At 41.4% G+C, this 27,834-nt stretch overlaps 2 protein-coding genes and 1 long non-coding RNA gene across 5 annotated transcripts; 2 read left to right on the forward strand and 1 right to left on the reverse strand.

Moving 5' to 3' along the window:
- Nucleotides 1-34: 34 nt before the first annotated feature.
- On the reverse strand, nt 35-17,284 carry ENTPD5 (ectonucleoside triphosphate diphosphohydrolase 5 (inactive)). Of its 3 annotated transcripts, none has more exons than XM_052694651.1 (14): nt 17,169-17,284; nt 13,823-14,100; nt 12,487-12,566; nt 10,878-11,021; nt 10,426-10,501; nt 9,362-9,397; nt 8,416-8,504; nt 5,717-5,796; nt 4,201-4,262; nt 3,671-3,772; nt 2,685-2,825; nt 2,293-2,349; nt 1,381-1,496; nt 35-1,198 (listed from the first exon to the last, which is right to left on the reverse strand). In XM_052694651.1, the coding sequence occupies exons 2-14, from the start codon at nt 14,082-14,084 to the stop codon at nt 1,112-1,114; spliced, it is 1,332 nt and encodes a 443-aa protein (XP_052550611.1). In that variant the 5' UTR covers nt 14,085-14,100; nt 17,169-17,284; the 3' UTR covers nt 35-1,111. The 3 variants fall into 3 exon arrangements, with proteins under 3 accessions (XP_052550611.1, XP_052550610.1, XP_052550609.1); XM_052694650.1 differs by lacking the exon at nt 17,169-17,284 and adding an exon at nt 16,645-16,782; XM_052694649.1 differs by lacking the exon at nt 17,169-17,284 and adding an exon at nt 16,192-16,406.
- Nucleotides 5,796-14,005, forward strand: LOC128086276 (uncharacterized). Its single transcript, XR_008209317.1, has 2 exons — nt 5,796-7,930; nt 13,506-14,005. It is a non-coding gene; the product is annotated as an uncharacterized LOC128086276 (long non-coding RNA).
- On the forward strand, nt 17,188-27,833 carry BBOF1 (basal body orientation factor 1). Its single transcript, XM_052694653.1, has 9 exons — nt 17,188-17,491; nt 18,630-18,695; nt 20,169-20,312; nt 21,263-21,343; nt 21,716-21,786; nt 22,070-22,214; nt 22,628-23,127; nt 24,642-24,746; nt 25,445-27,833. Exons 1-9 carry the CDS (start codon nt 17,297-17,299, stop codon nt 25,515-25,517), a joined length of 1,380 nt encoding a protein of 459 aa, XP_052550613.1. The 5' UTR covers nt 17,188-17,296; the 3' UTR covers nt 25,518-27,833.
- Nucleotide 27,834: the final 1 nt, after the last annotated feature.

Here is a 27,834-nt window from a genome sequence, read left to right on the forward strand (position 1 = left end):
AATTATTTTCAAATCCATTTTCCGGAGAAGGTAGTGTGAGACCAATCTTGGGTTTTACCAAAGTGAAAAAGATGTGGTCTAATATACATGTAAGTGCAAATGCCTGAAAAGAACAAAGTGTTTGTCATAAGGCAGGGGTAAATGAAACCTCTGTTCCTAAGCCTGTGCTAAGTTCATCTTTAAGTTCCATATTCCATATTGAACAGAATGTAGTCAAGGCAATGTGAACTATTACATCAGACATTTCGTCTGATCCCATCCTTAATTTCCTTGTGGTGTAATGTGACGAGCATTTCTTCTGGCAGTGGAGTTTCAGTATCTGGCACATGTACATATCTTGCTGCCTAGTTTTGTGCCTGCACAACTGTGTGTTACAAGTGTAGATGCTAAAATGAATCAAGGCCTGACATCCAGATGTGCAGCCATACAGTACAAACTTATAAAGGGCAGCACAAAGGTAGTCATGCAGTCTGTCAGCACAGATGTTGCTGAAGAAACTACTGCTGAAAGAAATGCTTGGTGTGGTACAGCCTATGTTTCAGCCAATACCTTTCCTAAAATTATACCCGAAGAGTGCTTATAGAAAGGCTGATGTCATCTTGTAATATATTAGCTAACAGTTGGGTACTTGAACACTGAGGCTGGGAGCATCCAGGGTTATTGTTTAATTTTCTCTGAATGGCTGTTGGTGTCATGTATAATTTCTGTATTTAATGTCTTGCAAGCAAACTTCAGTACTGTATGCTTAAAGTAATGGGGGAGGAGAAATACCATCTGTAATTTACCACCACGTCCCAAATATGCTGTGCTTTTAGCAATGGGATGCTATACAAATGTGCTGGTGAAAGCTGGCTTTGAGTCTCTTGCAGATACACTGCAGGAGTTTAGGCCTTTTGACTTTCAGAAGGCAGCTTCTGGATTATTTGTGACAATCACAATTATATTGTGTCAACTTTCATTATGTGCAATGCCAATCCCAGGCGAGGATCTGTTTTATAGCTTTGGTCCATTTTCCACTCTGTGATTGACTCCAGTTGGATAACATACCTGGTGATTTCAGTTTGCTTTCTCAAACTTTCAGAAATGCTGAAATCCATAGGAATGTCACAGTTCAATATGTTATCCCCAGAGACTGCAATAAGTGAAAGGTAGCACCCAAAGTCCAGCTTGTCTCTATGTTGTTCACTTTTTTTGTTAACTATAAAAGGAAAAAAAGCAATTGTTACCAACAGTGTTCCCGATATGTTGAGAGTTGCACATGACAGCAACTACACATAGCAACCCTGGAAAGATTTAGTAGCTAGTTAGCCAGAAAAATGAACCACTGCATGTTGTTTGATAGAGAAATTGGAAAGCTGGTTTTAGGATTGAACCTCTCACCTGTAAGAGTGTGTTGTCTCTAAATCCAAAACCTTCCTTTAATAAAGCAGTGATGTAAGTGAGATCCATGCAGAGGAAAGGACTGGCTGAGCTGAACCTCTCCATGTTATCACAGACTAGAGAAAGAAAAAATAATTTTTTAAAAAATCAGCAAAATAAAGGGGCTTCTGAAATGACCTTAAGCCAAAATCCACTAAAACACATCACCTACTTCTGTATGACACATGGTACATACTACACAGCTGTTCTATAAAGTTAGAGAGTAAATGATACAGTAATTACAGTTTCTCTTAACTCCATCAGAAGTGTATGTTTTGTTACAGCAACATAGTTCATATTGCTCTTTTGAAGATTGAACCTGTGCTCAATCAATAGCTGACAGGGTAATTGCCTGGTAGACTGCTTATTTAAAGAATGTGGCAACATTTATCTTCCTTAATCTGTCCAAAAATGGCTCTAGTAACAGATTCCACCTTCTGGGCTGACAGCTGCTTTTAATTTTAAATTTTCAACCATATGCCCAAGAGACTATAGCCAAACAACCACTCACGCTGCAGCAAAGATTCCACAACAAGGGTTACAGTGACTAGGAAGTGCATTTACAACAAGCATCATCTTTTAGATGGAAATGTACTGTTTTGTGCTGACATTTATAAGCTGTTTCCCTTATTTCCTGAACAGAACTGCAAAGATGCTACCACTTTCCCTCTTGTTACTGTTCTTCAATACTTTATTCAGCAACAGTTAGAGGTATGGCGTAACAGAAGGTAAGTAGCAAGACATGGAAGTGTAAGTGAAATAAAGGCTGAACAGTCATTTTTTTCAAGTCAAATACATGAAGTACTGCCTTGTAAACATTCATCTTTAATGATTTATCCTCCCCAACAGTTTCCCATGTTTGATGATAGTTACCTTCTTTGGCTTTTCTTTCAAAATCTCTCACTTCCAGAACTCCTCCCTGTTCATAATCTGAAAAGAAAGAGGTGAGACAATATCTTCGTAAACCTGCAAGCAGTTGAGTTCTAAATCTAAGCAGACTCTGGGGTACAACTCTGTGATGATGGGCCAGGAGTGAAGTCCTTGGTAACAACGAACAGAGCAGCAAGCATAAGTAGCATTCAGAGCACTAGTCTCTTCTGTCAAATTCCAAATACCAAAAATGAGGGTTACAGGAAGGCATTTTGTGTGTTTCCTTTTCCTTAGACATCTTGCGCCATTTCCCTGCTTCACCTGTCTCCATCTTCAGGGTTCTGCCTTCTGGTTGGCATGCTCACATGTAGTAGATTACCCCAGACCAGTTTTACCTATTAGGTTGGTGTCAGCTGCTCGATCATAGTAATAGGAGAAAGCATAGAAGGAACTTCCACGAATCTCATCTGGTTGGTGCAGTTTTCCTTTGACAACCTTCAGTACTTCCAGATAGCAAGGTTTGAATCCTGTCTCTCCTGCCAGGACAAAGACAGATAAGATGAGCCTAAGAGGCACATCCAGGAGATGGAGGAATTGGTGGCAAGAGTGAAAAGGGGAAGAAGCAGAGATTAAAGAATCAGGGGAGTTGAGAAGAGCTTAGATAGACTCTCCATAATCCAGTGTGGTACCTGCATGGAGCAAGCACTCTAGATCACCATCCTCAAGTGGAACTTGCTAAAGCAGTTCACAGCAGTATCTGATAGGCAAGCTGAGCATACTAGGGTAGGTGCATGAAATGCTTCCTCTTTAGGCAAAGCTCCCATTGCTGTGTTCTGTGGTCAGCAGAATCTCATTTGTTTGCTACCACCTGCAAGGTAAAACTTTACTTTCCTTCCCCTTCGCATTGTAGTTTACAAGTCACACACACTCAATCAAGCACAGCAATCTTGTTTCCTACTGTAAAGCAAAGCAGTGTCAGTCACCAAAGGGGGCTGTTCTAGTCACTGCTGGTAGCAGCTTCTTGCTTTGCTTGCAGCATTAGAGACAGTATTCTTAAGAAAGAGTTCCACAAGAGGATACTCTTCAGTCTACCAGTTGTTGTACCCTAACACAGCCAGAGCACTCAGCTCCAAGCCTCAGAAAGAACTCTCCTGTTTGTATGAGTAACTAACATTTCCTATTAAGGCAGTGTATAGCAAGCACAGGCCAGCTACTCTTATGGCTTCAGATCATTCTTTGGCTCTATCAAAGCTCCATAGGTCTATGATTGGAGAGGTATCCTTCACACTGTAAGATAACTGACAGAGTATTTGTCAAGAAAAAACGCAGATGCTGGAGGCAAGACTTGTCTTACAAGAAGCAAAAAGTTGCTTTATTTTACCTTCTTTGTTGCCCCCATACCGGTACTTCACTCCCCCAAAGTGCCACTCTGCTTCCAGTTGCTTTGGCAAGCAAGAGCTGCGGAACATTTGTCCATCTGCAACTGGAAATGAGAGGGTCAGGAAGGATAAATTTTAATGCAGTTATCAGTGTGCAAAGCCAGAAAAGAAAAGGCTGAAAGACCTTCATTAAGGTCTTCAGGCAAAAGTAAGGAAGTCTGAACTGTGCAACCTACTCGGGTAACCTTATGCTGTTTTGCATTTATGTGAAAGCTGGTAAAGCTGTATATTGATGGCTGGCTATGTATTTAGTGTGTGCATTTCTGGAATTTACCCTCAGTCTCACTGCTAGTTGAAACTGGAAAAGCAGCTTTCTCACATGACATTCCTAAAAAAAAAGCAGTAGGCTCAGTTTCTGGACAGATCTATACCAGGAAAAGTGTGAAATATAGCAGTGAAGGCATATGAAATGGGTTGCTGATGCAAGACTAAGCCTACTTATCTCTTCAGAAATCTTCTTATCTGGACATACCTTCTGTATCCAAAGCTCCAAGAGTTGCTAGTCTGGCAGCTTTTAATCCAAAACCCAAATAGCTGCAAAAACAAAAGAAAACATTTCAGTTTTTAATTCTTGCACTTTTGATATGTTTCATCCATAACTCTTCCTAAATCCTGGAACACTCAAATCAAACCTTTTCTTTGTTTCCCACTATTCTATGCAAAGGAAATAGAGAGTTCTCTTTGCCTGAACAGCTCCAAGTCCCAAAATTACAGATGCCAAGGCACATTATGCTGTAAGATGGGTAAATCTTAAACTGCAGAAAGTGGTTAGAGTTGGTGTGACATTTCTACAGGACATTATTTGAAATGTAAAAATGCATTAGTCTTAAAAACCAGGGATAAATAAAGTTATGTGAGGAGTGCAGGGGAATAGTATGGCCATTCCTACATTATATGCATAAGACTCTTAACAGGTGCTCTTAACAGAACTAACAAAACTGCAGTGTCCCACTATAATGAGGATGTGTCTTCCTATGAAGTTGGCCTCTGTTTGACTTCACATAATACCACTATACTGCAAGCTAGGGTTGTGAACAACACTTATGAGAATATCATTACGTGTTACTGGCTTTAACAACGCAGCTAGATTAAATCCCTGCTGGCCTTTCATTTCCATTTCTCTTTGACTTGACCTATCCTTTTAGTAATGTTAATGCAAGTTTTTACGTAATAACCAGGGTTAAATTAATCTTCCCCATTAAATTAGTCTTCCCCATTTTTATGAGATTATTTTAAATCCCAATTATTGCAAGCGATAGAATTTGTTGGTAAATACAGCAATCGGTTACTTTCATAAATTCAAGTAGTGTGAGAGGAGGACTGTTAAACCAGCTTTGCTGTCAAGTAAACATTTTCTGCAGTTAACTGAAATGGTATTCTTTGCCCCAGTAGCTGTGTGCTGAGACAAACTCTATCATGCATGGTTGAGTTCTATATAGATAATGAAGGGGAACTGGGTATCACTGCAGACATCTCAGATACCTGTTTGCTTAATTCAGTAAGCACAGTTATAATCTGTCAAGCTGGCTCAAGAGTCTGTGCTCCATGTTGTGTATTAGCTGTCTCATTGGTTTACATCAGTCTAAGTTTTACTTTTTATCCAGTCACTAAAGAGATGGGCTATTTGGAATTGAGAACTAAGAATTTAATTAATTTAATTTAATTCTGACTGCTGGCACAACATCTACTATTCTGTTTGTTCCAGAATATTTGGCTTGAACCAAGTAATAAAAATTCTTAAACAGAGTACTCATAACGCTTCCTTTCCTTTGAGGGACTATTAGTACTTTGCAGTGATAATAACCTGGAGTATTTCCAGCCTACTGTCATGTTTCAGTTCAACTAATGTTTCAAGCAGGTAAAAAAATATATAGTAAATAAATCACAGACCCAACAGCTGGCAATAGGACAACACAAACATTTCTGGTCTCAGAGGCTGCAGAGAGATTGATTCTCCAACTAGAGCCAGCAGCCTTTTTGCTCCTCACCTGTGGGTATAGAGCTTGTAGGTGCTGTTAAACATTTCAAATGAGGTAAGAAAATCACTAGGGCTTTCCTTCAGGGTTTCCTAAAAATTAAGTAAAAGAAGAAAACTTTTAGTTGTAATTATGCAACAAAAAATAAATAACTGATAGATATAATATCACAGATATACCCTTTGAAAACAAAAAAAAGTTTTCCAGTGGTGCCTGCTGGTGTAATGCTTGCAGTATTTAACATGGAGTTTATTTATTTGCATCTTTGTGTTACTGCAGTGAATAATAGGGAAACAAAACAGATCAGGATGAAAATACTCTTTAATTCACTTAGTTTTTCAGAGTACTTGTATGCTTTCTTATATATACACACAGAGTCCCCACTGAAATCAGCTGCACTTGAAGCACTATGAACTTTTCCAAGCCAGGCTGGAGATCTTAATTCAGGCACAGAGAAGAATCTAAAAATGCCAATTAAAGTATAAACCAGATTTTTCCCAAGTTGAATTATTTCCAGATAGTCAAAGAAACACTGTGAACATTGACTCTCGGCTTTTGCACTTCTTTGCACTCCTGGTTTAAATGTTTCCATCCTACCCTCGGCTCTCACTTCACTATTTCATCTTCTCCCACTCAGAGTGTTCCCTCTCTGTGCACATTTGCCCCACTGATACTCAGTCTCTATTTCCTTGCCACGCTGACTCTCATTCTTGTAAATCTGAACCTGTTCTGGACTCATTTACTGTTCCTTTCTGTTTCCAGTCCCTGAGGCCTTAACCTTTCCTCTGCTTCCTCTAACCTCATCCTCCCATCCCTTCTTGGCTCCATGCCTTCATATCAGACACTGCTGCTCTGGGCCAAACAGCAGAATCTCAGGACTGAACCTTCAGAGTCACTGCTGCTGTTCCAGTAACCAGACAGAGCAAAAGACAGATCTGCAATTACAGAGTGCTGGAGGGCAGCCTGCGTGACACTGAAAGAGGTTCGGCAGTATTTAGCTTAAGTCTCTCCTGAACAAATATAGACTGGTTTGTTTTTGGCATTGGGTAGATTTGTGTAGGAGTGGCAGTGACCCTTGAGCCTGCCTTATTCTGAATTCTGTTCCTAAATCTTATGTCACAAAAACTTCTAAAAAGGAGAGTCCTGAAAAAAAAAAATTGATTGGAGAAAACAACTGTTTTCGTGTCCCTTGCATTCATGAAAATATAGAATTCTTCACACAGTCCCAGGTGAGGCAGGCACTAGACAAATAATTTCATAATTATTATGGTTGAATTTTAGTTGCTTATAACTTTGGCAACAGCCAAATCATGAAAAGCATAGCAGTGTTAAAACAGCTCTTTGTAGTTACCATTCTGCATCTTCTATTTGCTTGCAAATCTTTCATTAATGAATCTCCTAGTATTACAGTGCTGTTTCTTAAAAAAATAATATGAAAGCAAATATGCAACTGCCTCAGGTTATAGGAGGAAAAAAACCTCTGCAAATCAAGGGACAAAATTCTGTCACATGGGCAGAATTTTTCAGAAGCATCCTGAGCCATATGTGTGCTTTTTGGTGTGAAATTGATAACATAGGCTTGCAGCAGGCACGACATACAACTAGGATACATGAAGCCTTACTCCAAACCACTCTACTATTCATACTGTTGGCCCTCGTCAGTAGCAAACCTTCAAGGCCTTTTCCTGCAAAGCTATAAGGAGAAGTTTGAATCCTGAGCTGCAGTCCAGCCTCCTTTAAAGCTCTATTTAGTCTCTAAAACCCTGACACATAACACCCTTTCCTGTTGGTCCAATGCCCAGTTCAGCAGGTGTTATCAGTACAAAACAGAGGGCAAGTCCAGAGTACTAGAGGCTCTGCAGAACATGATAAGGTTGCACATCAGGTTTCAACATGACCCACCATGGCAGAACTCAAATATTCTGATATGAAAACCATGTGTTTAGTGGTCCCCAAACACCTATTTGAGAATTTCCATTCTTGTAAGCAAAATATGTTACACTACTTCAGAAATAGCAAGAGGGACAAAAACAACTTGGCAATATGGAGGTACTGAATGCTGTAGCATCCCTCCACTGTTTAACATCCAGGTAATTTTCCCATGCAATTTTCATACTTGGGTCCCAATTCAGACTTTCTAAAGAGATACAGAATTTCTGAAAAATCCAGCAGAGATGGGGAGAGTCCCCCAGAGACAAGAATTCTCCAGGAAACGAGAAGGAACAGGTAAGTAAACAAAGAAGGAGTAGCTGTGCTATTAGAAGTAAAAACAGGTGCTCCATTAGACAACTATCCCACCCTGCCACATTTAGTGAGGATCTGGAATGGAAAGAAATGATAACTCAGAAGAGACCCTAATTTGCTGTAATATGTAAGAATATTCCCTAAAAATGTGCTACATTTATCAAATGCAAAGTAATTGTCTTTCATTCATGGGGATTTTTCAGCCTAAGTCTAGAAAACAAAGGCTAATTCTCTTTGGTTTTACACATTTGCTTGCTTTCTCTTTCCTGCCTGCTTATCCAGGCTTCTTTGTTTGCAAGTGCCTATCAGCCAACTGCTGATGTCAAAGGGAAGGCTGTGCAGATGTTCACTACATCAGAGATGTTCTGCTTGTGCCAGAGCCAAAATGAGAGCACAGAGCCCAGCTGTGCCCATGTCTTCCCACTGGCATTGTGGTCTCGACTCGTATGCTTACAGCCACTCCTCACCTCAAACCGTGGCAGAAATGTGATCTGGGTTGAGGCTCCTCCCAAGTCCAGGGTCCCAGTAGTGTGCTGGTTATGGCCAGACAGCTGCCCTGCAAACCACATCATGTTCAGAACAGCCTGACGTGGCAAAATGCTATAATGCGGATACTGCATGTATGCTCAGGCAACCGACAAATTCCCACATCATGAGGCTGAGTGGGCCTTCAAAGAAAAAACCATCAGAGGAATGTTGTCGTAAAGAAGGTATTAAGAAAATTTCTTCTCTGACTCAAGTTTCACATTCTGAGAGACAAAAGCAGATGAATGTTTGGGTATACATGAGAAGCGGAAAGAAAGAGACATAGTAGAAGATTGTCAGGGACAGTGCATAAATTCTGTAATTACCATAGGTGCTCGTCAAGAACAGTAGGAGAATAAGGATATTAGAAAGAGCAGAACAAACTGTTATCATTCCTCTTCACCCAGGACAACATTTTTGAAATTTTTTTCTTTGCTTACTCAGATTTCTACTAGAACACTGATTTTATTTTCTCTTTGCTAGATTGCACTCTCAGAACTTATTAGAGCACATTGGGCTAATGCATGCTATAGCATCATGTTCACTGCACAGTTCAAAGTGAGATGAAGAATAGCATAACACCCTGTTTCCCATCTTCTAAGAAGTCAGTGGTACCATGGCCCGACATATATTACAGAAACCAGCTTGCCAGTGCCTCCCAGTCCTGAGTAAATCCTAGCACCTTCTGGATCAAGATGCCTTCTTGCTACATGTGGGACAGCCTCTGAGACAGAATCTGCCCAAGTCAATCCACTGCTTTAGCACTGTTGCCACAGTGGGGAGGAATAGGAAGGTACAGCAACCAAGGCAGAGGAACACACAGAGAGATCATCTCTGCAGAAGAAACTCAAGTTCAAATGTAAAGAGAAGTTATACAGCATTAGCTACCTGTCAAAAAGTTCACAGTGATCCAGGCTAAAATTCCTGCAGAGAGAAAAAGGAAAAAAAAGTCACCTCTGAATACTCTCGTGACCTCCTGCCTACTTTTACCACCATTCCACATTACTTATTTAGTAATGATTTCCATGTAATGTAATATAATCTCTCTAATATTTTAAACGTTAATTCAAACTTACAAGTCAGTTTAATATTACACATTATTGATGTATTAAAACCTCATTAGATAGGATATGAACAACATTTGTAGCAGGTATGCAACTGTAGCATACAAAAATCACACAGTAGCAACCACTAAAATGCAAACAGCTGCTCTTGGACTCCAGCAGCTGGCTTGAGGATGGCATGATTATCACCCAAACACAGGGAAACGTGACAGTAGGAGAGGTGGGTTTTAAAACAGAACTTGGCAGGCTACGCTGTGTTCTGTTATGCCTCACCGGTCCTGCTCCCTGTTAGTACCACACTTCTCCTTGATATACGCTTCATCTGTTAATCCTAGTGGCACACGGCGTGTTCCACTGTGCTTCATCAAACACTTGTAAACTTTGTGTTCTTTCTCTTTTTCTCTTGGCCCCCATGGACAGATTTTGCTCTTTAATCTTACTCCATTAATTGGTTGCTTAAGCTTCGTGATAATTCTTTCTGCCTTCCCTGAACAACTTCCTAAAATTCACCATAATGAAATGTTCAGAATTGAATGTGACATCATGGATGGCTTTTATCAGACATCCATACAGAATTACCCAGGATATGTAGCCAAAATGCATCATTGGTTTGTTCTGCACTGCAAAACCATTTATAAATAGTCATTAACTCCAAGCCTACATATTTTCTTGTATTTTGGGTTACTTCCTTTGCTACTTAACTACCTGCACCATTCCAATCTGATTTATCTACTTATTTTTACATTACTTATTTAGGTTACAAACCAGGCTAGAAATGTTTTTCTTCCTTCCCTCAGTTTAGGTGAGCATTTCCCCTTTAAATTCAGTCATTCCTGCTTCCCCTCCCGTTCCTCTTTGCCTTCAGTTTTTCTTCCTTCTAAAACACACCTTCATAAGACCCGTCCATGATGCTAACACTATCTTCTGGAACAAGAAATGGTGACTCCTCAAAGACTTCTTTCACCTGAAGAAAGAGAAAATGATTCAGTTCCTTGGTCTGAACAGTCTTGCTCTGCTCTGACAATGACAGAGAAAAGCTTTCCTTTTCACTGCAGTAGAAAAAAAGTCAAGAGAGCGTGACAAACAAAATTCTTCCTCTTCTAAGGGCCAGTAAAGAAAGCGACGTATCCAAAGTCTCTCTCCCAGAGTCTTCTATGCACACCAGGACAGAGGATTTCAGGACCATGCAAGAAAATTTGTGAAGTCTGCGAGTTTCATGCTATGGTGGGATTACAGTTACTTTTCACAGCCAAAATTCGCAGATGGCAACAGACTGGAGAACTGAGCCAGGAAAGATGAAACAGAGCAATAGTATTGTACCCAAAAGCTGTTAGTATTACCTCAGAGAGTAGAGCTTGAGCTTTCTCCTCTGACAGTAAGCGCAGTCCAGCTGTGGCTTTTAACACTACTGGAGTCTTCTTCCAGAGATGAGGTGGCACAGCATCTACGGCCATGTCCAGCAATTTTTTGACGGATTCAGCACCCTTAAAGGAAGAAATTGTATTTCTTACAGTTTTCCTTCAGAAAATGTGCCTCCTAACTCCTCAAAACTAGTGAAACTGGTATTCAACAGCAGAAAACATCCACGCCTAAAAGAAGCATAAAAACTGTGCTAGGCATCTCATACAAACCTTAAAGGAAGGTCAGATACATTCAGAGTTATATCCTAGGAGACAGAATTAAATTTCATTGTTTGTGGAAAGTATTTTTGGAAAAGATGGAAGGAAGCATGGGAACTGAGTATCTGACAAACCTAGGCATCTTGTAGTATGATAAAACTAAGTGGTGCAATTACTTACTGATACTGCAAAGGTCAGGGGGGATGTCTGTGGATTTCAGTAAATGCACATAAGAATTCCAAGTTCATATAAAGTAGCCTAATGACAATGACAGCTGTAGAGTGCTTATCATATGAGGCACAGACATCACTGCTGGGCTCTCAACTATTTATACTGCTCTAACAATTATAGTTTGGCATTAGCAATAAGCATTCTCCTGTGAAATTTCTAGAAATGTCTCTTGGTGGTGATTTTTCTCTTCTCCTACCCAATAAACAAGACAATTTAGTGAAATCACAACAGAGCTTATCAAAGTTTTAAAAAAGAGCCATCTACTCTTCGCCAGAGTTTCACACTAAAATTCTTACAGCACTGAATGCAGCTGAGCACACTGCACACTGAAATCTGAAGCTCCCCCTAAGTTAGCCCTAACTCCAGGACTGCTAAAGCAGGCAAGGCACAGAATCTAATATATCATTTGCCTGGCATCTCCTTTAGCTTGTGAATGAGCTTGCTGTCAGCAGAAGGGATCTGGAAAATGGCAGCTCAGCCCAGGACTGGCTCTTTGTATCAGCTCGCTTCCTTTAGCTGTCTTCGCCCTGCTGCTCATTTCTGACTCCTGATCAGAGTGGCCTGAAAGAAGTGCACTGCACATGAATTTGCAACCGTATGCATTTGAAAATAAAAAAGGCTGCACCTAACTTCAGTTTCTTATTACAATTCTAAATTGTAAATTTATTAATAAAGTACTAATTAACATACCTGATTGCAGATTATGGATCTGCCCAGCTTTATTTTTTAAAAACTCCATACACGAATAAAAACGAAAGTCCATAATCAGTAAAACAGGAATTGCCCATACCAAAATCATTACTCAGCTACAGCTGTGATGAAATATTCTCAAAGACATATGATCTAATTAGATATAGCAGTTAAGCAATTAATTAAGCCATTGTTCCACTGATGAAATACATGAAGTAATAGTTTCCATTTTACTGTGTGGAAATTAACTCACAAAAGTGGAGCAATAGGTTTGGAGAGCCAGTAATAGAATCTTTACATTTTTCTTGACTCCCTGCATTACAATTTTGAATATTTGAACTGCTTGGTAGAATGCAACTGATATTAGTAGAAGGAGGATCAACTCATGGGGAATGAAAGAGAGCCTTACCTTTTCAGGCTGATCAGCATAGGCAGAAAGACCTGGCTTCACAGATTCAAATATTTCCCCTTCCAACTCTGGAAGGATTTCTGCACAAATGAAACATTACATGAAACAATCAACAATTCAAATATATATATATATTATATCTTCTATATATATATAGAAGATATATATATATCTTCTTTAGCTTCCAAAAGGTTGTCTGAGGCACTCTTAAAGAAACACTCCTTGATTTCCCCTTGCAAATAATAAATCCCCCCAAATACACTGCTCCTCCATTTCAGAAACATACTTAACAGAACATTGCCCTTGTGTCCTCCAAGTTCATCAACAATTTATTACAAACATAATTAGAAGGATGTTTGTTCACTATGCATTTGTAAGTCACAAGTTGTAGCAATGTAGCATGACTGTTGCCTAATCTTAACGAAATTTCTTTCCTTTCTTGTTCCCAAGCTAAGTGTGAAATATTAATTCATATTAAGGCACATACAGTCAGCTCCTGATTATTCATAGGTGATTCATCCCATTCATAAAGACAGAGAATGCTGAACAGAGCTGACTGTCCCCAGGCACTTGGCTGCAAAGCCAAACAAATGTGACTATTGCTCCCAGAGCAGCGTGGCTCTACCATGTATATCTCAGTATTGCATATCATCTATCGGAGTTGGACATTGCACCAGCCCTTCCCAAAGAATGTTGAAATCATGTGAAGCCCACATGAGGTACTACAGTACTGTAGTATACGGGCACTACATGTGGCCCTGAAGGGCTTATTAGCCTTTAACCTTTGCAGATTTGCTGGTTCACAGTACACAAGCTAATTCACCCTCTCGAATTCTGTTTAATGTGCAGCCAAGCTGGGCACCTCCACACCACATCAGATGTAGATATTCTGTGGTGTGCTGCATCTGCTTACAGTTCTGGAAACTGCCTAGGTGGTTATAATTCTTTAATGTATTGATTTCATTTTGATATAAAATGTTACATATACAGAATGTAAATATTTATTGATATAATTCCAGGTAACAGGCAACTTGGAAATCTTCCCAATTCAATGGGACATTCCTTTAAACAACTGCACAGGTGAAAATCTTCAGAAATTCAATATACCCAGAAAGAAACCTCTGGGTTTCTCAAGATGTGCAAGAAAGAACTTTTCACAGTGAAACACCACCATAAATGGTAATCAATCACCCCCCCCGGAGGATGACCTGAACGATAAACAGGAGAAATCTTCAGTTGATCCCAAATTCAGTATTGATGCAAACAAAATCCTCTCATGTGAAAACAGAACCTGAGTCAACATATGGCAGGTGCACAGACTGACACAGGGTCTCACCTGGGCTCTTCTGCACAAAGGTATAAATGTGGATCCGGGTTCCAGTGCTTCCTGCATCAAACATTATGCCATAAAAAGTGTTGGTCTTGGCATTTATAGGGCACGTGTTAGGTGGGAAGAGATCCTGAAACCACATCTCCCTATTTGAATGGGAAAGAACAGGGGACAAAGAAGAAAAGACCAGTGCTAGAAGGATGGGGAGTCTGGAAGATGTCATCATGCCAGGATCACTTGAGGTGGTCAAGCGTGGGTCAACAGTCATAGAGCTGGTGTAGATCCTGTAGGGAAAAACAAATAGGAAGGAAAGTTACTAAGAGTCCTCTCCTAACCAAGTCTGTAGAAAAAGTTCTGCCTCTACACAAATATTCTGCCCTTTGGATAGAAAATAGCTTTTCAGCACCTCATCCACAAGTTATTATTTACTGCATTTTGGTGCTAGAACTGCATTTTGATGCTAGAACTGCATCTAAGTGTTTTGTTCTTTCACAGTAAAGATTTCTCCATTTCCCAAATGCAGAAGAGTTGAAGTACGATGTTTTCCCCAGTATTTCTAGCTTTTACTTTATTTGGGCATTTTTTTTCTCCGCTTTGGCTTTAAAAGTCTCAAGTTTTACAGCTCCCAGAAACTCCAGGAAGTCCAAATATTGTCTAAATAGAAGCACCATCAAAGGGGAGCTCAAGGCAGAGCCACTTTGCCCTGATATTTATATGCATGAGATGCTGTGGCGAAACACAAGTATTATTCAAAGAAAGAGAATTTTATCTCAGGCTCTGAGCAACTTCTGGGAAAGATCAGTGCAAAGAGTGAAGGCAGCATCCTGGCTCCCAAGGGCTCCTGTGCTGCACAAGAGGGACCAAGCTGTGATGCGCACCTGGGCTCTGCCTCTCAGTACCTTTCTTCTCTATTTTTCACACTTCTCCCTTCATTTAGTTTCTTCACCCTTTTCTCCTGAGAGTTTTCATTCTCAGAATGAGAAAACAAAACCAAAAAGCACAGTTTTCCAGTGGCCCAGTCATCCCAAACACTCAAATTGCTTACAAGAAGCTCCTAACATCAGTTTCTAGTAAGCCAAGGCCTTTGGGTGAAATCAGGAGTCTCAGTACTGGATATCAGTACTATATCAACAACTATATCTCCTTTCTGTTCTTGTGCATTTCTTTGCAAAAGTTCTTTACTAACAAATGCTAATAAAGAAAAGATGGCTTCATAATGGTGTCTGGTTAAAGAGAAGGAGAGTATGTAGCTATCTTTGTTGTTCACTTTTGAACAGCAGAAATGAGCACATGGCCAGATATCCCACCTTGTGCAAAATCACCTGTGTTGACATGCTCACACACAGAAGCTGCACTCATCTCCCCAGACAAGTGCTTACACACCCATTTGCTCATAGCAATGAATGTTCTGCCCATAAGCCTGCTCATCTGCTCTGTTCAAGCCCTCATCTGCTTTTAGTGCTAGCATTTAATTGTGTTTTAGAGATCCATTCAACCTCACTTGCTCAGCCTCTCTAAATCTTTATTTGTAACCTCTATCCTATTCTTACCCATTACAATCCCTAACCTCTCTCCTTTCCTTTCTACACAATTTGACATAGCTTCTATTTCCCTATACCTTTCACCTATGCCCAGAGAACTCACTCATCCTTCCCTCCCACATTCAACCCTTATACACCTTCCATTATTTCAACCTTTGTTTGTAGTTAGAGCAGAAGGAGATTAACTTTTACCCATTCTCACAAACCACATCATGCTGAGTCATTCTCTGAGCACCTTTCCAACTCATTCAAGCACTCAGCTATCTCCAGAGCAAACACAGAGCTCAGCCTGTTACACAAGGGGAGCCTTGCTTATCTTCTGTGACCTTTATTTGATTGCACAGGATCCCCTCTGCCTTACAAACATGTTCTGAGAAGAGATTTTATGATTGCACAACGAACAGCCCTGCCATCCCTCTCTGACAGACCAGAAGGTGAAGCTGTTCAGGAGAGGTGTTGATGTATAATGCAAGTATGTTGTTTACTAAACAACCACAGCTAAAACTGAGCACCTGCCTTGAGAACAAACCCCAGAATCTTGTTACAGGCAGCACACGTGACACTTACATAAGCTGCATGATCTCAGTTGATCCCAAAATATCTGACCAACTGCCACCATTAACACATGCTCTTCTTGCCAGGTCTCCTGACTAAACTGCTCCTGTACAAAATGCCTCTTCTGCAGCCCTTCTCAGCCATCCAGCACCATCTCACTCTTCCCATTCTCTACCTCTCCCCTGGCTTCTCCCTTTCTTTCCACCTTCGTCCATCTAAGGTCCCCACTCTCCCCCCACAAAAAATCCCACGACAGTACCTCAGGACCTCCTCCCTCACCTGAAAAGAGAAAAGCACAGAGTCTCTCTGATGAGCAGTTCTGACTTTCTAAGCAGATGCACGCCGGCACCCACAAGAAGCAGAGATGGGCAAGGAGAGCACGAGGGCAGCGCCAGCAGAGGGAGATGGCATAGAATAATTGAAATGCCAGTGAAAGACGAATTTGAGCAGTGGGTCAGAAGAAAGGATGAAGGGAACATCTTAGGGTAGAGGCAGGCGGGAGGGAGGGGATCGGCCACTGAGAAAGAAAAACTATTTCCAAAAGAGTTTCCCTCCACCAAGGTAAAATCCTCGATGCCGTCAGAACACAGCGGGACGGACGACACGAAGAACAAACAGCCGGGAGAAAGCAAGCGGGGGCACAGGAGTACGAGTGCGGGTTCACGAACGCGAGCGGCCGGCCGGCCGGCACCGGCGCGCGGTACCGAGCTGCGCAGCCCGCCCGGCACGCACCTGCAGCGGGGCGCCGCTCCCCTCCCGGCTCCCGCCGCACCGCCGTCCTTCAACGCGCCGTTCCGCTGCGGGCCGCGGACGCTGCGACTGGCGGGTCAGCGGGGCGCGGGCTCGAGTTTATCATTACTCGATAGGAGCGGCGGAACACGCTCGGATAGGCGCAGGGAAGCGATGCGAGAAGTTGAAAGTTAACCGAGTTGGACGTTAGTCAAACATTGACCCGCTGTAGCGGCGTGGCACGAGGCACTGCGGGCTCGCGGCACGCACGCCTCGACGCCGACCCCGCAGCCCGCCGGGCCGCTTCCCGCCCCCGGGGCGCTGCCGAGACGCCTCGCCGCCGGCAGCTCTCGCACCTACCGCTCCCTCAGGAGCGCCGGCTCCCGCGGGTAACGGCGCGGACGCGAAGGAGGCGCCACGCGAGCGCCCGTCCCGCGCGGCCCGGCCGTGTCAGCGGGCAGCGCGGGGCCGGATGCGGTTCCCATGGCGACGCGGAGCCGTCCCCCCGCCCGCCGCCCCGCGCTCACCGGCAGCTCGGAGCGCCGCCGGCGCCACATCCCGCCGGTACCGCACGTCACGCAGCGCGCCGCCCGGCGCGGGGGTTGCACGTCGCCGCCCGGTTTCCACGGCAGCGGGCGGTAACGGAAGCCGCGGAATGGAGGGCGGGCGGGCCCCGCCGTGGGAGGCGCGGCTGGCGGAAGCCGAAGCGGGCCGGACCGAGTACCGCGAGGCTGCCCGGCTGCTGGCCCGGCGCAACGCGGAGCTGCTGCAGCGGCAGCGGCACTCGGAGAGGGAGGCGGCGGCCGTGCTGGCGCTCCTCGCGGAGCAGGGCCGGGAGAGGGCGGCGGAGGTGCGAGCCGGGCTGCCGGGTGGGCGCCTTAGCGCCGCTCTGACCGCTCCGAGTCCGAGTACCGAGGGAAGCGGCATCTCCGAAACGAGCTGGAACTACGTAGCTCGCTCCGAAAGTAATGCCTCCTGTATATTTCCATGGAAGCTGTAACAGCTGCAAAGAGCACAGTAACGCTATTTGATACGGCAAATTCTCAGCTATAAAACACCATTTTTCAGCGTAGCCACTGCCATTACCTATGCATTTTCGCCAGCCAAGAACAAGGGCCTGCGTGCCACGCTCCTAAACATCTGTACCAGCAGAGGTGATGCGCTGTTGCCACTGCTGAAAGGCACCACCTGCACCTTACCGTGCTTGCATCCACCGGTTGGTCTCCATTCAGCAAAGGTTGATGAATGCCAATGGCAATGGGTGCCATTTTTTCCGCATGACAGAATTCACACTTTTGCTCCATCCCGTCCTTCCATGTCAGGACATCGGTCTGTCGGACTGCCCCTCTGCTGCCATCTGTTGCATGGCAACAACGTGGAGCAGAACATTGCTGGGAAGGTTTAACCTCTACTGCCACAGCTCTAACATCCACTTCTGACCTTGTGGGACAACAACATAAAATAGGAGGCATTACTTTTGGAGCAGAACTCATAAATGATTTAAAAATTCTGTTTAAGGCACAAATCATCAATCCCCAGAACACTGATGGGGTTAAATGACAGGAGACAATGCTCTTGATTACACCCAATCCTTTTTCTTGTAGCTATCATGAGTAGTAGCCCTTACTCATCCCTTTTCCAGCTGCTTTACCTCCTTTTCTGAACTGCTTCTCAGTGCTGCACCATTGCACAAAACAGTAAGGAAGAAAACCCTCCATCCATGCAGTTTTAATTCACAGAACTCTATGTAGTACAGGTGGGTTTTTATTGTTCATGCTTGCACTATTTCCCTTGCTTAGCACAAACCAAGGGTGGTTCTTTCACTCTCCAGTTTTAAGTACACTTCAATCAGCCTGAACACTGCAAATGAGGACCTTTCTCTTTTGGTGTCTTCTCATAATTGATTTTAAAGAGAAAAACACAGCTCAGACACTACTCCTTTCTAACTTCCCCCCTCAGTTAACATTTCTTGATTTTTATTTTCACAGACTGAGAAACTGAAGAAGGAGCTAATTGATTTGAAACAGCGAACACAAGAAGAGAACAAGAAACTGGTGAATGAACTTTTTTGTCCTCAGAACAATGGGATCCACTGAGCAGGTTGAACAGTAGTTCTGATTTTAGTGTGAGGAATAAGTTAGGGCAGCAAACTCTGCAAGAATCTTGAGTAGAAAAGAACTTGAAAAAAAGAATGGTGATGTGGGAATTACCTTGCGACTCTCTGTTATTTTGGATAATAGGAATACCCTATTATTTAGATAATAGGATCAGCCTTGCAGAGAAGGACCTGGAGTCCTGGTGGATGAAAAACTTAACGTGAGCCAGCAGTGTGCTTTTGCAGCTCAGAGAGCAAATGATATCCTGGGCTCCATCAAAAGAGGGGTGACCAGCAGGGACAGGGAGGTGATTGTCCCCCTCTACTCTGCTCTTGTGAGGCCCCATATGGAGTACTGTGTCCAAGTGTAGAGCCCCCAGTACAAGAAAGACAGAGTGCTGTTGGGGAGGGTTCAGAGCCACGAAGATGATCAGGGAACTGGAGCATCTCCCCTATCAGGACAGGCTGAGGGAGCTGGGCTTGTTCAGCTTGGAGAAGGCTGCAGGGTGACCTCATTGCTGCCTTTCAGTACCTAAGGGGAGCCTACAAACAAGAGGGGAATCAACTCTTTGAAAGGATAACGGCAGGACAAGAGGAAATGGTTTTAAGTTGAGGGAGGGGAGATTTAGGTTGGATGTCAGGGGAAAGTTCTTTACAGAGAGAGTGGTGAGGTGCTGGAGCAGCTGCCCAGAGAGGTTGCGGATACCCTGTCCCCGGAGGTGTTCAAAGCCAGATTGGATGGGGCCCTGGGCAGCCTGGTGTAGCATTAAGTGGGGAGGTTGGTGGCCCTGCATGTGGCAGGGGAGTTGGAGATTCATGATCCTTGGGGTCCCTTCCAACCCTGGCCATTCTGTGATTCTGTGAATACTTTATAATATCTGAGATAGTGTGAAGAACCAGCTGGGTGATGGTGAAGCCAGAGACCAGCAAAAAGATGTTTCATTTTTATCGAGTTAACAAATAATTAATTTGAATTCTTCTATATTTCTCCTTCATTCATTTCTATTGAAGCAAAAATTCATAAAAAGAACTAAGAACATTATTGTTCACTAACAACCTGGCTTCAATGAAGAAACACAGAACTGTGCTCATCTCCACTTTAAGACAGCATCTGCTGTGAAGAAGGCTCCATAACATTTCTCCCATCCTCAGATTATAAAGAATAAGAAGGATATGACTGATGCTCCAAATACTGCTTTACACTTACTAGTCATTTCTAAAGTTTTTATTTCATTAGAGGGTTGGTAGCTTCTGCTGAGTTTGCAGCACTTCTGCTCATGATGAATTTCTTGCATTCCTTGTTTTTCAAAACATTGCAGTTCATTGTGATTTCAGATATTCAGTAGTGTGTGCTACGTGTTTCATGTTACAAGATTTGATGGCTGGCTTCTCTCATTTTGGTTCCTTCTTACTGGTTATTTCTGAATTGCAGGAAGACCATTATACCCAACAAATAAAAGAACTGGAAGAGAAACTTCAGAAAAAAGTTGAAGAAATCAGCCAAATTCAAGTAGAATTGAATTTAATAAAGGAATTCCGCAGAGAGAAAGCAGCTATGGAGGAAGAGCTGGAAGGTGTAAGTTTGTCGTAAAGATGGTTTGTAACACATACTAAAAAAGCAACCTTTCTTGCTTTATGGTAACGGAGCTTGGGAGTGGAGAACAGACACAGCTGATCTACTAGACTGTTTTCTTTCAGCAGTTTACAGAGTCTGAGGAAAAGCACTAAATCTGTAAAAAGCAAATTCCATAGCCAGAAATTGCATCTGCAATGGGCCAGTGCTGTAGGGTGTTGTGTTTGTTTGTTCGTTTGCTTGTTTTTAATTTTTATTTTACTTTTAACAAAATCAATGTGGAATCATACAAGCACATATATGGATGCAGCAGAGGATTTAGTGCATGTTTTGAATCTGTGCTACACATATTAAGTAGTGGCATTAACAGTAACACATTTCAGCTGAGATAGCAAGCATCTCCGCTGACTGAGGAGATCCAACGGGCACCTCAAACAACTTGAGTTGTCTTCCTGACTCAGCTCACCTCATTTTTTTTCCAGCTACAATGCAGGTCTTGGAAACAAAACAACATGTTTTCTATGGACAAAAATGATTGCTCAGTGGCATTTGGTTTGTTAACATATAGCTGCTTTTAAACAAAGACATTCAATAAAGTTAGTCATGCATTTTTCTAAGGATGCTCGAGGCATTGGATTTTAAATCTTGATGACTGAATGAATAGGCAAACTAGATTCCTAAAACTAAGCATGAAACAGAATGATAGATCATGTATGTGAGTGACTGACTGATATGAAAATAAAGGCAAAAGTGAACTATGAAGAATAAGCAGAACAGCACCAAAAGTCAGATTTAAATGAATTTTAGAGATTGTGGGAAGATCTGATGAGGACGGTGGTGTAGTGCCAGGAAAAAGTACCAAGTACCTCCTTCAGTTGTTGCATCTGCATTTTTTAATTATGAGGCTGAAATTAAAACACTGGTATTACAGAGGTTTATTTTTTTTATCACAGCTAAAGAAGAATATCAAGATCTCAAACAGGAGACATCAGGAAGAGGTTGTGCAACTGGAGAGGAGGTTTCTTGAAGAGAAGGTAAAAGCTGACAGGCAATGAAATGAACTTTTATTAGAATGATTTCTCCCACTGCTTATTCTGGCTTCTTTATTTCTGACAGCTCCTTTCTCAGCAGTTTACAGTTCCTCATGTCAGTGTAAGTATGATGACTGAGATGAAGGGTAGGTGCAGCTTTCAAAGGAAAGGCATAGGATGTCATGGTCCCAGAGAGGCATTATTCTCCACTGCTATCAGGAACTTAAGTGCCCATGGAAGTTCATTCTTTTTTCATTAGTAAGAAGCTGTGCTACTGAAACTTGTGTAGGATTTTAGAATTTACACTGTAACAGGTTTTAAGCTTCAGTTCCAAGGGCCTCAAGCAAAGCTTGAACCAGCTTTTCTCTCTTTCAGAAAAGACTAGAAGAAGATGCTGAGAAGAAGATAATGATGACAAGAGAGGCTGCTCGACACGAAGCTGTTTTGTAAGAAGCTCTTGCATTTTCTGCTTTCTACTTTACTGAACCATTTTAGTGCTGTGTTTTGAAGAGCTATTTTTTCCATGTTACTGCATGGACCTTGAAGGGCAAAACTGGTGATGACTGAGGCTGTTTTTCTAATTTTAAATGTCAAGATGATGGCAACACTCACATTTAAGCTATAAGGCTTAATTTGGAAATTAGGATGATGAAGTAATGATTTTAATATTTAAAAAAAAGTATGAAAGTTTATGATTAACGTTCATGGATTTTGTTTCACTCTGTCCAGGCAGCTGAACAGCGTTGAGAGACAAGTTTTTAAAGAGAACATTCATCTTCATGGTGCTTCATCTTCTCACCTGAAGGAGGCAACGGAGTTACAGAAAATGAAACAGAAGTTAGAGGAGGATAAAATTCTTCTGTCACAGGAAAAGGTTTCTGTTCTGGTTTTAGTTCTGTTTCATTCCCCTCCAGAAAGGGGTCCTTGAAGTCCTGGAAACAGATGTAAGTGTACTGAGAATAACTTCTTCACAGCCAGACCTGTTTGCAGCTGTGAACTCAGAGTTAGCTGAAGAAAGAAGAGCACTGATTCCATCTTAATGATGGAGGAGACTGAAGGGAGGTTCTCCCATAATGGTCCAAGAATAGGTCTTTCTGTAGTGCACACTACTCATCAAACCTTCATTTGGCTTCTGTTGCAAACAAGAAACTGACTCCAAAGAAATATTCACTCTCCAGTATGAAGGTGCCAGCATCTTGACTACACTGTCACTGCTGGGGGAAAAGAAAAAACTCCAAATTTGGTGCAAAACAAAAGCCCAAGTAATTTCTTCTTCTAATCTTTCAGGAAATCACTGAAAGTTTGATGAGAAAAAAGATCCTACTGATCAACAAGCAGAAAGCACAGATAGGAGATCTGCAAAATAAAGTGGAAAAACTAGAGCTGGCCTTATGTCGCAAGACTAAGGAATTTGAGACAAAGACTCAAAAAACACAGCATCAGGCACTGATAGAAAACCAGGCTAGCATGGTCGAGATCAAGAAACTGCAGCACCTGCTAGAAATGAAGGATCAGGAGATGAACCGAGTGAAGAAACTAGCTCGGAATATCTTAAATGAGAGGACTGAAGTGGAAAGGTTCTTCCTGGATGCTCTGGAACATGTGAAGAGGGAGATCATAGCCAGCAGAAAACACTATAAGGAAATGGCCCAGGCTGTTTATTACAGGAAAATGATGGAGGCGTGTGCAGGGAAGGAAGAGTTTCCCAAAATCAAAACATTTAATAGCAACGTGAACAGCACAAATAGTGTGTACAGAGACCTAGAAGAAGCAGAGAAATGCTACTGGTATTTTAACATCAAAAACTAGTGCTTATCTTCCTACTGTACCTTAAAAAAATACAACAAAACCCCAAAATCTTTGTGATTATATTGTCTAGATTTGGAATACTTGTGGACGCTGCTGTAATGAGAATAACTATGAGGTGTAACATCCTATCAATTAACAATGGCTTTCTGGATGCCTAACTACACTTTCTGTCATTATTTCAATGGATTAAATTGAATACAGGCTCAAAAGTGACCTTTCCATATTCCACAATGTGCTACGGAAGTTAATACTGAATTTTCAGTATAGATGTACTTCTACTTCTGCAGTTTCTTTTTAATAATTATTGTTGCATCTCTGGTCTTTGCAGGTCATACAGGCATCATTCTCACAACGCTCTTTTCTCTCACTACAGTTACCTATCAACACTGAAGCCTAAAAATTACGTTGTCACAATCTTAATAGCTCCTTAGTACCCTGCTGGCAGTTTTAACTGAAGCAACCAGTAGATGGCATGTACTCCCTGTTCAACTGTTTGTTCATTTGTCAGAGGTTCTCGGCTTTGCATTGTAGTTTCAGAGCTTGTTTTCTTCAAGCTTCACAATAATCTATAAAGCAAGCTACTGCATGAAATATACAATAAGATCAGTATGAAGGTCATATGCACTGTAGAACTGATTGACAGGATTATGTTTGAAAATAAAAAACCAAAATCTGATTTATAAGCATCTAAGAATTTGTATTAGGATGCAGCTTAGTTTAAATTGAGGCGACACATGCCGCAGTAGCCAGTTTTATAGATCTCCAACCTCCTGCTACAAACTACAGCAATATCTATGTGCTTTAAGCCATAGAATTAGGGACCAGTATAGCTGTTGTTTGCATCCAGCTTTGGTGAGAGGTCACGATTATACTACTCCCAAATAAAATGTTTGCTTAGTATGCACCAACCGTTGAATGAGCAACTCACTGACGTGCAATCAATTAGAATGCATCATTCAGCTTATCACAGCAATGACACAGAATTCAGAAATCAGAGGGGAAAGTAGTTTGCAGAGATCTAAGGAAGTTTCCCTTCGAAAGAAGAGAAGGGGAAGACTGAAATTGAGGATAAAAGTGGGTTACATGTTAACTCTCCTGTGTGCGAACAATGAAAAAGTAAGGAAAGGACAATGTACTTGAAATTAATACCTATCAGTACTAGCCTCCTCCCTCCTGGTATTTATAATCAATAACTGTATAACAGAAATAGTGGTGTGTTTGTTTTTTTTTATTATTATTATTCTACTTATTTAGACAGCCACAGATTTAGAAATTAGAAAGACAGTACACAAATTTATCTTCTGAACTTACATACTATGAATAGCTTACCAATTGCAATGTAAAACACTTTCTACACATACAGAATCATATGATACATCTATATCTACATATCATGTATCTATATCTATATATCATATATCTACACATATAGAGTGAGAGAAATGCCTTTGTCATTTTCTCCTAATCCATTGATCTTTTCTGTGTTTTTCAGGGAAAATACCCAGTTTAAAAAAGTAGATGTCAGTGAGTTGACATGGGAACAAAAAGAGCGTGTCCTGAGATTACTTTTTGCCAAAATGAATGACACAAATCTATGGTAATATTCTGTTTCATCAGTAGGTGAATACAGAACTTTCTCTGTTACAGAAGCTTGGCTGATAAACTCCAGAGCAGAGGAGATTCTGCATCTACCAGAAGAATCTAGCTAACTGTGTGACTTGGTGTAAGATGTTTTAACCTCATGAAAGAGGTGCTATATACCAATTTTGGATGTGCACTTTTCTTCCTCTAAAAAAACCAAAAATTAAACACAGTTCTGGTGTATCTACTGAAGGAATTGATCAGGCCATTGGTCCATTTCCTTCCTGATTCCCAAATAACTATTATTGTGGTCAGTCATGGATAGTCTTCACAGTGGTAAAGAGGATTATCTGGACCTCTGCTAACATCAAACATGAAATAGTCAACCCTATATTTGTAAAGCCAGAGATAACTGAAGGGCAGAAACAGTGCACAGTAGCACTGACCACAGCCTGTACAATGCCTGCTTTGCACTCACCTCATTCACTTTCAATTGCAATTATTTTTCCACAAAATACAGAATTCAATAGTGAACGTATGTTTGATTCATATAGCTGATTTCAGATAGTGCATTGCAATAACTCAATAGTGTCCTGATATTTCTGGCTTGCTACTCTTTTTAGAAAACAAGGAGTTTGCTCTGGGATTAGAAATCTAGTTGAGTTTACATCACCCTCAGATGACAATAACTTTGCTATTGTTTCCTCCTCACAGGAAATACAGGAGAGATCTGGCTACTTCAACTCCAGCTCCTGCTGATGCTAACAAAGAAAGTATAGCTGGGTAAGACACTAAATTTTACTACACTGTTTAACATCCCCACAGTCCTGATAATGTAATTCTCTTTGTCATCCCTCCTCCTTTCAAAATAGTTTATCTGAAGATCTGTATTGGTGTAGACAGATGTATACAAAGAAATATATGTGTGACAAGTGAGGAATTTGTTACTTTTATATTTCTAGTCGTAGTGATCTTTTAGTAGGGGGTCAACTCAGCTTTTCATGACAAACACAAAAAAATAAAAATCTCATGCTATCTTAAAGCTTCTTCTTATCAAAAAAGCAGCTTTAGTATTTTTAGAGGAAAAAAAGTGAAAGGCTACAGTTGTACAGAGAGCCATATTTTCATCTAGAACAGAGAGTTTTGATTAAATGACAAAATACATTAAGCTGATTTTGTATTCAGTATAGGATCACTTAAAGGTGATAGGTGTGTGGGGAGTGATGTACAGGAACTGCTAAGTCATGGCCTGAACCACTGATTGAGCACCTGGGGAAAGAACCCGGTCAGCCCTGGGGGCACAGGTGAAGGCAATTCAGCTGTGTGACCAGAAGGGGTGGAGCCTGGCTGCACCTCTCTGAGACCTCATTTCAAGGCTGACTGCTGCTGGGGAAGGATCTCTTTTTGGAGATCCCTTCCTGGTGGTGCTTTCCCCTGTGAATCTGGAGTCTTCTGATACATGTAAGCAATCTTCTTCCTTTCCTTTATAGCACCTTTCTATTGTGCAGATCCTTCTGTCGTTACATCTCTGGTGAAATGTGTTTTTCTATCACATTTATCTGTCTAATTGCTGTAAGCATTCATATGCCTGGTTTTCAGAGACAGACTCAGATGCGATATGCAGCTGTTTATAATACTCTAAGGCAAGCAAAATCAATTTACCCTGAAGAAATGAATGGAGTTCTACCATGTTATCATGGAGCACTATGTCAGATATGAGGCAGTCAAACACTCACAATTGAAATCCTAACACTCAGGAACCAGATGAGCAGATAACATTCATAAAGAATCCATAGAGGGATTTTAATGGGAAGATGAGAGAGCTCCTTCTAAGAGGCTGACTGCCACTTCCAGAAACAGGTGTGGAAGTGACTGGTGGCTTTTTTTGTACAGACAGGGAAAACAGAAGCAGAAGTTGCAGAGCCCAGTTCTCAAATATGGTTAAACTATTGAAATGTACATTTTTTTTAGGACTTACACTGTTAAACAGTTTTGAGAATCTAGACTGCAATGTCCTCCAGGCCAAAAAAATAAAAACAAGCCAAAAACCAGGGGTTGACTATAAAATTGTGTTTTAATAGAGACTGCAGAAATTTGAAATCCTTCATAGTGAGATTACATTTTTGTATAATACAGAAGATGTTCTTTACCTTGTATAGCATATGTTAATTAAAAAGAATAACAAACAGGTGGGTGAAAAGCCATAATAGCAGTGAGATGAAGCATGTACATCATGATGAGTGAGAATCTGCAGCTTGATCTAAAAAGATGTTTAATTAACTAAAAAGGCAGATAAAAAATTTGTATTCCTGATACACTTAAAATAATCTGATTTCAAAATGCTGTGGGAAATGCAGATGATCAGAAAATGAATTTGCACACAAGTGTGGAAGAAGTGCAGTGACTCCTGCAGGTCTCCATCCAGAAGGCAAGCTTTGTAATAAAGACTAATTTTGCTATCAAAGTAAATCTCAGAATTTATAAAAGAAAGAGGTTGTGCTTTGAACAGAAAAGTCAGAATAGCAATACTGATTGGGAAAAAAATCAGTGATTCGAAAGCAAATGACTGTAGACTGTAGTACAAATTATTACTTTATATTCCTTTCCCAGATATATGAATGAATGTCAAGGTGTTATTAGTGATTTACCTAGAATATTTTATCTTTTCAGCACAGAAAATATTTCTTCCAACCAGATATTCATTACACAGCAGGCTGAATTATGAGTCGTCATCTTGTGCAGTAATCCTTCCATGTACTCAGATGTTAACACTACGGGTAGAGGAAGGCAGCGGTACGCATGGCATCAACAGGAACAACTTCCACAGCACTTACAGACTCATCTGCAATTTTCACTTTGCGAGTTACCTTGTGAGCAAAGCTGCAATTCTACAACTTATCTGCTGAATGCAGCACTGGGGTGGTAACTTGATTAAAGATGTATTTTCAGTTTGCAATAAAGTCAAGTGTATGGGGCTTAACAGCTTTTGCGATCACATAATAGATATGTGGAAATAGAACCAAGGCATTCCTTGGAATGCTGTATGAGGAAATGACTACAGAAGTTCTTGAAATACTGTTTTTCTTTTTTTTTCTTTTTTTTTT

Source organism: Tympanuchus pallidicinctus, unplaced genomic scaffold (genome assembly GCF_026119805.1).
Source record: "Tympanuchus pallidicinctus isolate F22 unplaced genomic scaffold, pur_lepc_1.0 scaffold3, whole genome shotgun sequence".
NCBI classification, from domain to species: domain Eukaryota; kingdom Metazoa; phylum Chordata; class Aves; order Galliformes; family Phasianidae; genus Tympanuchus; species Tympanuchus pallidicinctus.